The 13,131-nt window shown below is 59.4% G+C and overlaps 1 protein-coding gene across 1 annotated transcript in view; it reads right to left on the bottom strand.

Moving 5' to 3' along the window:
- ATP8B2 (ATPase phospholipid transporting 8B2) overlaps positions 1-13,131 on the bottom strand; it is a 37,369-nt gene that overhangs the window by 14,546 nt on the left and 9,692 nt on the right. Inside the window, 13 exon segments of the mRNA XM_038769008.1 lie at positions 1,563-1,728; positions 1,860-1,903; positions 2,876-3,084; positions 3,547-3,743; positions 6,379-6,467; positions 7,115-7,273; positions 7,676-7,755; positions 7,852-7,922; positions 8,013-8,085; positions 8,187-8,248; positions 8,490-8,588; positions 8,678-8,791; positions 8,909-8,967. Coding sequence (XP_038624936.1) covers positions 1,563-1,728; positions 1,860-1,903; positions 2,876-3,084; positions 3,547-3,743; positions 6,379-6,467; positions 7,115-7,273; positions 7,676-7,755; positions 7,852-7,922; positions 8,013-8,085; positions 8,187-8,248; positions 8,490-8,588; positions 8,678-8,791; positions 8,909-8,967 — 1,422 coding nt within the window.

The raw sequence follows: 13,131 nt of genomic DNA, 5'->3' as shown, positions 1-13,131 counted from the left end.
GATTGATTGATTGATTCTTAGACTGTGAGCCCACTGTTGGGTAGGGACTGTCTCTATATGTTGCCAACTTGTACTTCCCACAGTGCTCTGCACACAGTAAGCGCTCAATAAATACGATTGATTGATTGATTGATTGATTCTACAACAATAATAATAATAATAATGGCATTAAGCACTTGCTATGTGCAAAGCACTGTTCTAAGCACTGGGGAGGTTGCAAGGTGATCAGGTTGTCCCACCGGGGGCTAACAGTCATTAATCCCCATTTTCCAGATGAGGGAACTGAGGCCCAGGGAGCTGAAGTGACTTGCCCAAAGTCACGCGGCTGACAATTGCCGGAGCCGGGATTTGAATCCACGGCCTCTGACTCCAAAGCCCGGGCTCTTTCCACTGAGCCACGCTGCTTCTCAATAAACAGACACGTTCCCTGCCCTCGATGAGCTGACAGTCTCGAGGGGGAGACAGACGTCACTATAACCAATCAATCGTATTTATTGAGCGCTTAATGTGTGCAGAACACTGTACTAAGCGCTTGGGAAGTACAAGTTGGCAACATCTAGAGACAGTCCCTACCCAACAGTGGGCTCACAGTCTAAAAGGGGGAGACAGAGAACAAAACCAAACATACTAACAAAATAAAATAAAAAGAATAGATATGTACAAGTAAAATAAATAAATGAATGAATATAATGAATATAATGGTGGACATTGGACCTAATAAGAATAATAATAATAATGGCATTTGTTAAACGCTTACTATGTGCAAAGTACTGTTCTAAGCGCTGGGGAGGTTACAAGGTGATCAGGTTGCCCCACGGGGGGCTCACAGTCTTAATCCCCATTTTACAGATGAGGGAACTGAGGCCCAGACAAGTGAAGTGACTTGCCCAAAGTCACACAGCTGACAACTGGCGGAGCCGGGATTTGAACCCACGACCTCTGACTCCAAAGCCCGGGCTCTTTCCATTGAGCCACGCTACTTCTCTAAGTGCTGAGGGGCTAGGAGTCGGGGAGAACAAAGGGAGCGAGTCAGGGCGATGTAGAAGGGAGTGAGAGAAGGAAGGAGCGCTTAAGTCAGGGAAGGCCTCTCGGAGGAGACGGGCCTTCGATAAGGCTTTGAAGCCGGGAAAAGTCGTTGTCTGTTGGATACGAGGAGGGAGGGCATTCCAGGCCAGAGGCAGGACGTGAGCGAGAGCTGGAGGTGAGGCAGATGAGATGGAGGGACATTGAGCAGGTTGGCTTTAGAGCGCCTAGTACAGTGCTCTGCACACAGTAAGCGCTCAATAAATACGATTGATTGATTTAGAGGAACAAAGTGTGCGGGCTGAGTTGAGAGTAGAGAGGTGAGGGGGTAAGGGGAATGAAGGCAAAGGGAATGAGGAGTTTTTGTGTGACGTAGAGGTGGATGGGTGACCGCTGGAGGTTCTCGAGGAGGGGGGAAACGTGGTCCGAACATTTTTATAGAACAGCGATTCGGGCAGCGGAGCGACGTATGGACCGGCCACCCGCCCGACCATCTGCGGCGGGGGGCTCCGCGGGGACCCGCCGGCCCCTGGCCTCACCTTCGCTCTTCTCCTCGGACATGACAGTGTGGCACAGCGAGAGGAGGCGGAAGAACTCGTGGGCGTGGGGGTCTCCCACCTTCACCGCCTCCAGCAGGCTGGCGTCCCGGAACAGGAACCTCTTGTCGGCCAGCGGGTTGAAGGAGAAGTCGATGGGCTTGTGCCTCTGGGACGCCGGGGGCGGGGGGGGGGGGAGACAGGGTGGGGTCATCCGAGCTGCCCGGGGCAGCCAACCGTCCTCTCGTTCGCTTCGGCGGCAGACCCGCGGGCACGGGCCCTTGGCCCCCCGAGTCCTACCTCTCCCAGCTCCGCTTTGTGTCCCAGGACGTCGATCGCGTCACCTGCCCGGGAGAGATTGGGGGAGTGGGAGGTGGTGGTGGTCTGCGCCGGAGCTAGGGTAATGCTGCCCTCCCCGGGGGCTCCTGCTGCGCCTTCCCTCCCCCACGCTGACTCCTCTGGCTCTCCATCCCTCGTCCCCTCCTACCTCCCCTCCCTTCTCTCCTTCTCCAGCCCAGTCCGTACCTTCCGCTCCTCTGCCGCCCCTAACCTCCTCACCAGGCCTCGTTCTCGCCCATCCCGCCGTCGACCCCCGGCCCACATCCTCCCCCTGGCCCGGAATGCCCACCCTCCTCACATCCGCCAAGCTAGCTCTCTTCCTTCCTTCAAAGCCCTACTGAGAGCTCACCTCCTCCAGGAGGCCTTCCCACACTCAGCCCCCTTTTTTCCTCTCCTCCTCCCCATCCCCCCTGCCCTACCTCCTTCCCCTCCCCACAGCACCCGTATATAGGTTTGTACAGATTTATTACTCTATTTATTTTACTTGTGCGTATTTACTATTCTACTTATTTTGTTAATGATGTGCATGTTGGGTAGGGACTGTCTCTATATGTTGCCATCTTGTACTTCCCAAGCACTTAGTCCAGTGCTCTGCACACAGTAAGTGCTCAATTAATACGATTGATCGACTGATTGATCCAGCTTTACTTCCATTTATTCTGATGACTTGACACCTGTCCACGTGTTTTGTTTTGTTGTCTGTCTCCCCCTTCTAGACTGTGAGCCCGTTGTTGGGTAGGGACCGTCTCTATATGTTGCCGACTTGTACTTCCCAAGCGCTTAGTCCAGTGCTCTGCACACAGTAAGCGCTCAATAAATACGATTGAATGAATGAATGAATGCGGTCTTCCGTCCCTGGTTCTGACTCCCCCTGCGGCCCGCCTTCCCTCAGGATGGGTCCTCCGTCCCTCGGCCTGACTCCCCCGTCCCCCGCGGCCCTCCCTCCCTTCTCCCCGTCCCCAGGGCTGACTCCCCACCGTAGCTGCGCCCGTGGATGGAGCACTTGCTGAAGACCATGATGTTCTGGGTGAGGGTGCCAGTCTTGTCGGAGAAGACGTACTCCACCTGGCCCAACTCCTCGTTGAGGGTGGTGGTGCGGGCCTCGGCCGGGGTGCGGCACTTGGCGCAGTACATCTTCTTGTCCCAGTTGATGAAGTAGCTGTGGCCCAGCCGGATGACCTCCACGCTGCGGGAAGGACGGGGCGGGGCTGGGGGCCGGGCCCGCTCCCCCGGGAGCCCACACGCCCAAACCCGAACACACGCAGAAGGACCAGCCACAGGGAACGTTTGCTGAGGGAGGGGCTGACGGGAACGGGGCTGGGGAGGACAGCGGGGTGGTACCCGAAGGCTGGGGGAAACTGAGGCCCGGAGGAGCTCCAGCTGTCCAGCTGGGGCCGAGGGGGGGCAGGGTCGGGGCAGCGGGGAACTGGACAGAGGAGGCCGCTAGGCTGGGGAGCGGGACGGCTCTTACCTCCGGGTTATTGTGACAGGGGCCGTGCGGAGAAAAACGAGAGAGAGCGTGAGAGGGACGAGAGACAGGCAGAGGGGGAGCCCGGGCCGGGCTGGCGGGGCGGGGGAGGGGGCGGGGCCCCCCTCGGACCGGGGGGCTTCATGGAGGGGTGGGACCCTGGGGGGCGGCGGGCGGTACCTGACGTAGAGGGAGATGGGCACCACGGTGTTGAGGATGATGATGTACGACCAAAAGGAGAGGAAGCCAGAGAAGGCGGCGCTGTCCACCGCCTCGTCCCAGGGCAGGTAGGCCTGGAAGCGGGCGCCCACCTGGTGCTCCCAGATGGCATTGCCGATGGCCAGGATCACCCCCATGCACACCAGGAAACCAAAGATCTGCCGGGGGGCGGGGAAGGGGGGGCATTCAGTGACAGGATGGGCAGGCGGATGCGGGCGCGGGGAGGGTGAAGAGGCCTCGGGGGGTGAGGGTGGGGTGGGGGGCTCGATTACGAAAGGCTAAGGATGGGATGGCCCGGATGGTGGCCACCGGCGGGCGACTGCGGGCCTTCAAGCTCCATGCCAGGAGGGTGGGCATCGGGAGCGCGTGGCGGGCGGCGGCGGCGGGAACGTGCGGGGAGTGCCACGAGGAGCGGGATTGAGGTTCGGCCAGGAAAGCCGGGCGGTGGCCGTGTTTGCTGAGACGCCCCGGCCCACCGCGCCCTGCCCGCTCCCCCCGCTGCCACGGCCGGGGGCCAGGCCGCCCCTGCCTGGGAGGCCCAGGAGCCCGGCGGGGGAGGGGGCAGGGGCGGGGGCGGCCGGTTGAAAGTCGGGCTTGTTCTCCGGCTTGTTTTCCCTGCAGATGCTCCCAGGGCTCCCGTCATATTTTCCGAGGTCCGGCCGGGGCCGCGGCCAGGAACAAACCTAGGGCTTGGCCCGGGGAGCCGGGGCCAGAGCCGAGCCGGGAGGGGACGTGGTGGGTGGAGGAGGGGAGACTGCGGGGGGATGGGGTGGGAGGAGGCTGATGGGGGATGGGGGAGGGACACGGTGGGGGGCACAGGGGATGGGATGGGGGCAGAGGGGAAGAGACGCGAGGGAAGCTGAGGGGAAAAGGCACTAGAGGGGCTGAAGGGAGAAGACACGGGGGGGGGGGGCTGAGGGGAGGAGACGTGAGCGGCTGAGAGGAAGAGACATGGGGGAAGCTGAGGGGAGGAGACACGAGGGGAGCTGAGGGGAAGAGACATCAGAGGGGCTGAGGGGAGGAGACATTGGGGGGCTGAGGGGAAGACACATCACAGGGCCTGGGGGAAGAGACATGGCGGGGCTGAGAGGAAGAGACATGGGGGAAGCTGAGGGAAGGAGACATGGGGTGGGCGGAGACACAAGGGGAAGAGACTTGAGAAAAGCTGAAGGGAAGAGATGAGGGCTGAGGGGAGGAGACCTGAGGGAAGCTGAGGGGAAGAAACACAGGGGGCGGAAAGGAAGAGACATGGGGGAAACTGAGGGGAAGAGACATGAGGGGGCTGAGGGGAAGAGACATGAGGGAAGCTGAGGGGAGGAAACATGAGGGGTGCTGAAGGGAAGAGACATATGGCTGAGAGGAAGAGACATGGCAGAAACTGAGGGGAAGAGACATAGGGAACTGAGAGGAAGAGACATGACGGAAGCTGAGGGGAAGAGAGCTGGGAGACTGAGAGGAAGAAACATGGGGGAAACTGAGGGGAAGGGACATGTGGGAAGCTGAGGGGAGGAGACATGGGGGGCTGAGGGAAGGCGACATGGGGGACTGAGGGGAGGAGACACGAGAGGAAGAGACATGAGAGAAACTGAGGGGAAGAGATGTGGGGGCCTGAGGGGCGGAGACATGGGGGTCTGAGAGGAGGAGACATGGGGGAGGCTGAGGGGAGGAGACATGAGGGAAGCTGAGGGGAAGAAACACGGGGCGGAAAAGAACAGACATAGGGGAGACGAAGGGGAAGAGACTTGAGGGAAGTAGAGGGGAAGAAACATGGGGGAAGCTGAGGGGAGGAAACATGACGGAAGCTCAGGGGAAGTGACATAAGGGGCTGAGAGGAAGGGACACGGGGGAAACTGAGGGGAAGAGACATGAGGGAAGCTCAGGAGACGAGACATGGGGGGAACCTGAGGGAAGAAAACACGAGGGGGGTTGAGGGGAAAAGACATAGAAGGCTGAGAGGAAGAGACATGGGGGAAACTGAGGGCAAGAGACAAGGGGGAAGCTGAGGGGAAGAGACATGGGGGAACCTGAGGGGAAGAGACCTGGAGGGTTGAGAGGAAGAGACATGGGGGAAACTGAGGGGAAGAGACATGGGAGACTGAGAGGAAGAGACATGAGGGAAGCTGAGGGAAAGAGACATTACAGAAGTGGAGGGAAAGAGACAAGGGGGAGGCTGAGAGGAAGAGACATGAGGGAAGCTGAGGGGAAGAGACATTACAGAAGCGGAGGGGAAGAGACATTACAGAAGCGGAGGGGAAGAGACAAGGGGGAAGCTGAGGGGAAGAGACATGGGGGAAGCTGAGGGGAAGAGACATGAGGGAAGCTGAGGGGAAGAGACATGGGGGGCTGAGAGGGAGAGACATGAGGGAAGCTGAGGGGAAGAGACATTACAGAAGCGGAGGGGAAGAGACAAGGGGGAAGCTGAGGGGAAGAGACATGGGGGAAGCTGAGGGGAAGAGACATGAGGGAAGCTGAGGGGAAGAGACATGGGGGGCTGAGAGGAAAAGACATGAGGGAAGCTGAGGGGAAGAGACATTACAGAAGCGGAGGGGAAGAGACAAGGGGGAAGCTGAGGGGAAGAGACACAGGGGAAGCTGAGGGGAAGAGACACGGGGGAAGCGGAGGGGAGGAGACATGGGGGAGTTTGACAGGAGGAGGCATGAAAGAGGCTGAGGGGAAGCGAAATAGTGGGAAAAGGAGAAGACCGGGTGGGGGTTGGAGAGAAGGGGAATAGAGGAGAGATCGGGATGGCAGGGAGGACTGGATGCAGAGGTAGGGTGGTGCAGCAGTCCCTACCCAGAGCACCAGCGTGTTCATGAGCCGGTCGATGCTGGTCCTCTTGAACTTGGTTCGCCCACTGTTCTGCATCAGCTTGGTGTCGGGGCCTGGTCGCGGGGCGGGGAGAGCGGCAGTGACAACAGGGGACGGGAGAGAGAGAGAGAGGGATGGAGGGAGGGAGGAAGGGACAGAGGGATGGAGAGCGAGCTGGGAGCCTCTTCCCCACGTCCTGGTTCCCCGTCCGCCCTGGGAAATTCCCGTCCCCCACGCCCCAAAACAAACCCTCCCACCCTCAACTTGCCCCTAGGAACCACAATTGGCTTCCGCAAGCCTGACCTGCGTGGCTAGAGGCTTGGTGTGTGACTTCCTGTGGCTTACGCACCCCACACCTATCCCCCCCACACGCTTCTTCACATGCTGGTGTGTGTGTGTGCCCCAACTCCCCATCAGACAGGCAGCTCCCCCGTATCTCCTCGTCCCTCCTCCCCACAGCGCCAGAGACAGACAGAGAGTGTGTGCGGGTGTCTCCGTGCCCCCCATCCCGCTTTTTTATGGTATCGGTTAAACGCTTACTACGTGCCAGACACCGGGGTAGATAACAGCTAATCAGATTGGATACAGTCCCTGTCCCACTTGGGGCTCACAGTCTTCATCCCCATTTTACAGATGAGGTCACTGCGGCCCAGAGAAGTGAAACTGACTTGTCGACTGACTTGCCGACCGTCCCCTTGGGGACGGGCCGGTGCAGGCCCACCTGCGAAGATGACCAGGCCGAAGCACCACTCGGTATTGCGCAGCACGCAGCCGCGCAGCAACACGTTCTGGTTGCTCAGCGGGAACTTGCTCTCCTTCCAGTACAGGGTCCCGCCGAATCTGTCCAGCTTGTTGTTGGGGGGCTCGCAGATCACCTCGCCTGCAGGGAGGCAAGGAGGGGGAGGTCCCGGGAGGCGGCGGTGGAATAGGTGATGATGATGACGGTATTCGTTAAGCGCTTACTCTGTGCCAGGCACCCTACTAAGCGCTGGGGTGGACACACAGTCCCTGTGCTACGTGGTGCTCACAGTCTCAATCCCCACTTTGCAGATAAGGGAACTGAGGCCCGGGGAAGTAAAGTGATTCGCCCAAGGTCACACAGCAGACAGGTGGTGGAGCTGGGATTAGAACTCATGGATCTCCTGACTCCCAAGCCGGGGCTCTAGGCACTACGCCATGATCCCGGCGTCCCGACAGGCCCGGCGCTCCATACCCATCGCCCTCCCGGGTCCGCACATGCTCACCCACACCCACCCGCCCCAGTGGTCCCCCGGCCCCTCACCGTCAAACTTGGCTAGTTTGCTAGTGCTGCCCAGCTCCGAGGTGATGGGGATGGCTTGGCGCACTTTCATGTTGGTCTCTCTGCAAGGACAGGGCCGCGCTGGGATCACCCGCGCCTCGAGCCGGGGCCGCCCCGCGCCCCCCACTCACCCCGCCGCCTCGGGTCGGGTCACGTACCCATCCAACTCAGCCGTCTCAATGTAGCACAGCCCATGGGGCTCGCTGCTGGACAGCAGGAGGAGGTCCGCCTGGGGTAGAAGTCCGGGGGATAAATGGGGGCTCTGGCCCCCGTCGCGGCCCCCCCCAACCCCCACCCCGCCACCCGCACCCGCCCTTACCGCCACAAACTGGTTGTTTTCCAGCTTGATGATGTCGCCGACGCGGACGTTCATCCACTGCTCCTGTTGGAGGCTGCAGAGACCGGGGGCGGGGGGAGGCAGAGTCAGGCCTCCTTACCCCCGCCACCTCCGGTCCACCGCTCCACCCCGGCCTCCCTCGCAGCCGGTACTCACATTCCACCGATCAGGACCTGAGATTGGCGGTTATTCACCTGGTTGTCGCTCTTGTGGCGGAACTAGAGGGCGGGGGCAGAAATCGATCGATAATCAATCGCGGCATTTATTAAGCCTTTGCCGCGTGCAGAGCTGTGTACTAAGCGCTAAGGAGAGGACGGTACCACGGAGTTGGGAGACACATTCCCTGTCCACAGGGAGCTGCCGGTCTAGACAGGAAGTGAGAATCAAGGTGGTGGGCCCCTCCCCGAGGATTCTGGGCACGGCGTCCTCCTCCCCGCTTTCTGGGCCGGGGAGACTCACGTAATCGTCGGTGGCGTCCTTCACAGCCGTGATGGTGAGGACGAGAACCAAAGGCACAATGGTGGTGAACCAGGACAGTGACGAGATCTGAGGAATCAGCTGCGGGGGAAAAGAGGCCCGGGTGGGTTCCCCCCGTCGGGCCCCTTCCCGGTCCCCATCCCCATTCCATCCCACCCCAGGCCGCTCACCTGCAGGATAAGGAGGAATAGGAAGTACGTGTTGGCCACTTCCTGGAACTGCTCGAAGAGGTTGACGGGCAGGAAGGTGACGATGTTGTACTTGGAAGTCTTGATGCAGTTACTCTGAGGAGGGCGAGGAGCGTCAGATCGCAGGCCTCCGCCTCCCCGCCTGCCTCGATGGGGTTGGACCCCCAGCCCCCTCCGCCCCCTAGATCTGTCCGCCCAGCCGGGGCCACTCACCGCGTACTGGAATTTCTCATTGTATTCCCGGTCGTTGGCCCGTGCGCGCCGCTCTTCCTCTGCGGGGGACAGGGCGGTCAGGGGCCCTTCCCTGGAGGGGCGGCACCCCCACACCCCCTCCCCACCACCCGGGGCCTCTCCGTCTCTCCGTCCTGGCCCCGTCCCCGGACGCGGCCGGGTCTGTTCTGCGGCCGACCCACCCGCACGCCCTCTCCCCACCTCGGGGGAAATCCAGCTGGGGCACGGGGCCTGCGCTATCGACTCGCTCCCTTCGGACTCGGTCCGATCTGATTATCTCCTGTCTACACCAGTCCTTACCACAGTGCTTGGCCCACGGCAGGCATTTAAATTGCACCATTACCATTCCTGTTATCTGGGGCGAGGGTTGGGGGGAATGGACGGGGGGAAGCTGGTCCTCCCAGCGGTGGGAGCACTGTGCGTGCCGCACTGGAGTCCCCTGCTCACGCGATCCTGGTTGGGGGGGAAGGATGGGAGGGGAGGGGGGGGGAAAAGGGGGAGGGAGGTCTGGATGTCTCTCAGCGGGGCCGCTGCGGCGGCGGCGGTGTCCCAACCCCCACGTGCAGCCTCTCGGACCGGCGCCGGTGGCAGTCACATGTCCCCGGGCCCGGCGCCTCACTGGCCCGCGATGACATCAGCCTATTTCAAGGCTCATCCCCAAGTCGGGCCGGGGTACCGAGGGATGGAGGGAGGGGGCGGGAAGGGATGCCGGGCCCGGTCGGAAGGACCCGGGACGGGAACTCCAGGGGGTCGCTGCCTCTCGCCCCGGTGCCGCCGCCACCCTCCCATCAGGGCCCTCCCTGGTCCCGGAGAGGGGGGTGGTCCTTGGGGGTCCTCACAGTCAATCAATCAATCAATCGTATTTATTGAGCGCTTACTATGTGCAGAGCACTGTACTAAGCGCTTGGGAAGTACAAATTGGCATCACATAGAGACAGTCCCTGCCCAACAGTGTCGGGGCGGAATGGGGGGGGTTTCCAGTCAGCTGTGCGGGGTCCTTTCCAAAGCTGACGGGCGGAAAGAGGGGAGGCCGAGGAAGGAAAGGACGGCAGTGCAGGGGGGCGGCCTCTACAGCAGAAAGACCCCGGGCTTGGGAGTCCAAGATCATGGGTTCTAACCCCGGCTCCGCCACGTCTGCTGTGTGACCTTAGGCAAATCACTTCACTTCTCTGAGCCTCAGTTCATTCATTCATTCATTCATTCAATCGCATTTATGGAGCGCTTACTGTGTGCAGAGCCCTTGGGAAGTACAAGTTGGCAACATCTAGAGACGGTTCCTACCCAACAGCGGGCTCACAGTCTAGAAGGGGGAGACAGATGACCAAACAAAACATATGAACAAAATAAAATAAATAGAATGGCAAATATGCACAAGTAAAATAAATAAGAGTAATAAATCTGTGCAAACACGTATACAGGGGCTGTGGGGAGGGGAAGGAGGTGAGGCGGGGGGTTCATTCATTCATTCAATCGTAGTTATTGAGCACTGACTGTGTGCACAGCACTGGACTATTCACTCAATCGTATTTATTGAGCGCTTACTGTGTGCAGAGCACTGGGCTAAGCGCTTGGGAAGTCCAAGTTGGCAACATCTAGAGACGGTCCTCCTCCTCCTCCTCATTCATTCAATCGTATTTATTGAGCGCTGACTGTGTGCAGGGCACTGTACTAAGCGCTTGGGAAGTCCATAAATGAATGAATGAATGAATGAAGATGGAGGGGGCAGAGGTGACAGTATCAGGCAGAAACTCCTCACCCTGGGCTTCCAGGCTGTCCATCCATCCCCTCGCCCCGTCCTACCTCACCTCCCTTCTCTCCTTCTCCATCCCAGCCCGCACCCTCCGCTCCTCTGCTGCTAATCTCCTCACCGTTAGGCCTCGTTCTCGCCTGTCCCGCCATTGACCCCCGGCCCACATCCTCCCCCGGGCCTGGAATGCCCCCAATCCCTCTGCCCATCCGCCAAACCAGCTCTCTTCCTCCCTTCAAGGCCCTACTGAGAGCTCACCTCCTCCAGGAGGCCTTCCCACACTCAGCCCCTTCCTTCCTCTCCCCCTCGTCCCCCTCTCCATCCCCCCTCCATCTTACCTCCTTCCCTTCCCCACAGCACCTGGATAGATGCATATATGTTTGTACAGATTTATTACTCTATTTATTTATTTAATTATTTCACTTGTCCATATCTATTCTATTTATTTTATTAGTATGTTTGGTTTTGTTCTCTGTCTCCCCCTTTTAGACTGTGAGCCCACTGTTGGGTAGGGACTGTCTCTATATGTTGCAAACTTGTAATAATAATAATAATGGCATTTATTAAGTGCTTACTATGTGCAAAGCACTGTTCTAAGCGCTGGGGAGGTTACAAGGAGATCAGATTGTCCCCCCGGGGGGGGGGGGGGGGCCACACAGTCTTCATCCCCATTTTCCAGATGAGGGAACTGAGGCCCAGAGAAGTGAAGTGACTCGCCCAAAGTCAGCCGGGATTCGAACCCATGCCCCCTGCCTCCAAAGCCCGGGCTCTTTCCACTGGGCAACGCGGCTTCTCTGCTTCCCAAGCGCTTAGTACGGTGCTCTGCACACAGTAAGCGCTCAGTAAATACGACTGATGAGGATGACAAGGTGGGGCCTCACAGTGGGCAAGGGGGATGGAGAGGGGGATGATGGGGGCCGGAAGTGGGGCTGGAGGTGGATCATCATCATCATCATCATCATCAATCGTATTTATTGAGCGCTTACTATGTGCAGAGCACTGTACTAAGCGCTTGGGAAGTACAAATTGGCAACATCTAGAGACAGTCCCTACCCAACAGAGGGCTCACAGTCTAAAAGGGGGAAGACAGAGAACAAAACCAAACATACTAACAAAATAAAATAAATAGAATAGCTATGTACCAGTAAAATAAATAAATAGAGTAATAAATATGTACAAACATATATACATATATACAAGTGCTGTGGGGACGGGAAGGAGGTAAGATGGGGGGGATGGAGAGGGGGACGAGGGGGAGAGGAAGGAAGGGGCTCAGTCTGGGAAGGCCTCCTGGAGGAGGTGAGCTCTCAGCAGGGCCTTGGAGGGAGGAAGAGAGCGAGCTTGGCCATCATCAATCGTATTTATTGAGCGCTTACTGTGTGCAGAGCACTGGACTAAGCGCTTGGGAAGGACAAACTGGCAACATAGAGAGACAGTCCCTACCCAACAGTGGGCTCACAGTCTAAAAATGGATGGATGGATGGATGGTTAGTGTGGGGGGGAGGCCGCCCCGCCATTACCTGTTCCCCAGGGCGGCCCCCGACGGGTCCAGTCGTCGGGGGGCCCGGCCCGGGGCCGCTTCTCGGGCCCGTCCTTGGGGACCGTCATGGCGGCGGCTCCCGCCGGCCGTCGCCTCAGGGCGGCCGCTCTGAGGGGAGCCCCGCCATCCTCGACGGCCGCCCGCGAGCGGGGGGCGCCAGCGCGCCTGCGCGGCCACGCCCCCTGCCGCGCGCCCCCTCGAGGCCACGCCCCCTTCCCCCACCTCGCACGCGCACAACTCCAAGGGGACACTCCTCCCCCCGCCCCCCACACACCGCGCACGCGCACAACTCCAAGGGGCCACTCCTCCCCCCGCCCCACCCACACCGCGCACGCGCACAGCTGCGAGGGGAAACCCCTTCCCCTCCCCTCCCCCCCCCCCCACACACCGCGCACGCGCACCACTGCGAGGGGGGGGAGCGCGCGCCAGACTCAAGCCCCGCCCACCCCGGCGGGCTCGACCAATGGGAACGGGCCGATTGGGTCTCCCTCCCCCCCCCCCACCGCCGCGTTGCCTGGGGCAACCGCTTCCAATGGGCGGCCACCTCCCCTCAGAGTAAAATCAATCAATCAATCGTATTTATGGAGCGCTGACTGTAATGATAATGTTGGGATTTCTTAAGCGTTTACTACGTGCAAATCATAAAAATGATGATGAGCCCACTGTTGGGTGGGGACTGTCTCTATATGTTGCCAATTTGTCCTTCCCAAGCGCTTAGTACAGTGCTCTGCACACAGTAAGCGCTCAATAAATACGATTGATGATGATGATGATGATGATGTTGCCAACTTGTACTTCCCAAGCGCTTAGTACAGTGCTCTGCACACAGTAAGCGCTCAATAAATACGATTGATGATGATTTGTTAAGCGCTTACTATGTGCAAAGCACTGCTCTAAGCGCTGGGGAGGATACAATAA

The sequence above is a fragment of the Tachyglossus aculeatus genome, chromosome Y4 (assembly GCF_015852505.1).
Source record: "Tachyglossus aculeatus isolate mTacAcu1 chromosome Y4, mTacAcu1.pri, whole genome shotgun sequence".
NCBI lineage: Eukaryota > Metazoa > Chordata > Mammalia > Monotremata > Tachyglossidae > Tachyglossus > Tachyglossus aculeatus.
Note: the sequence above shows the minus strand (reverse complement) of the source record. Positions and strands in the feature narration are given on the sequence as shown.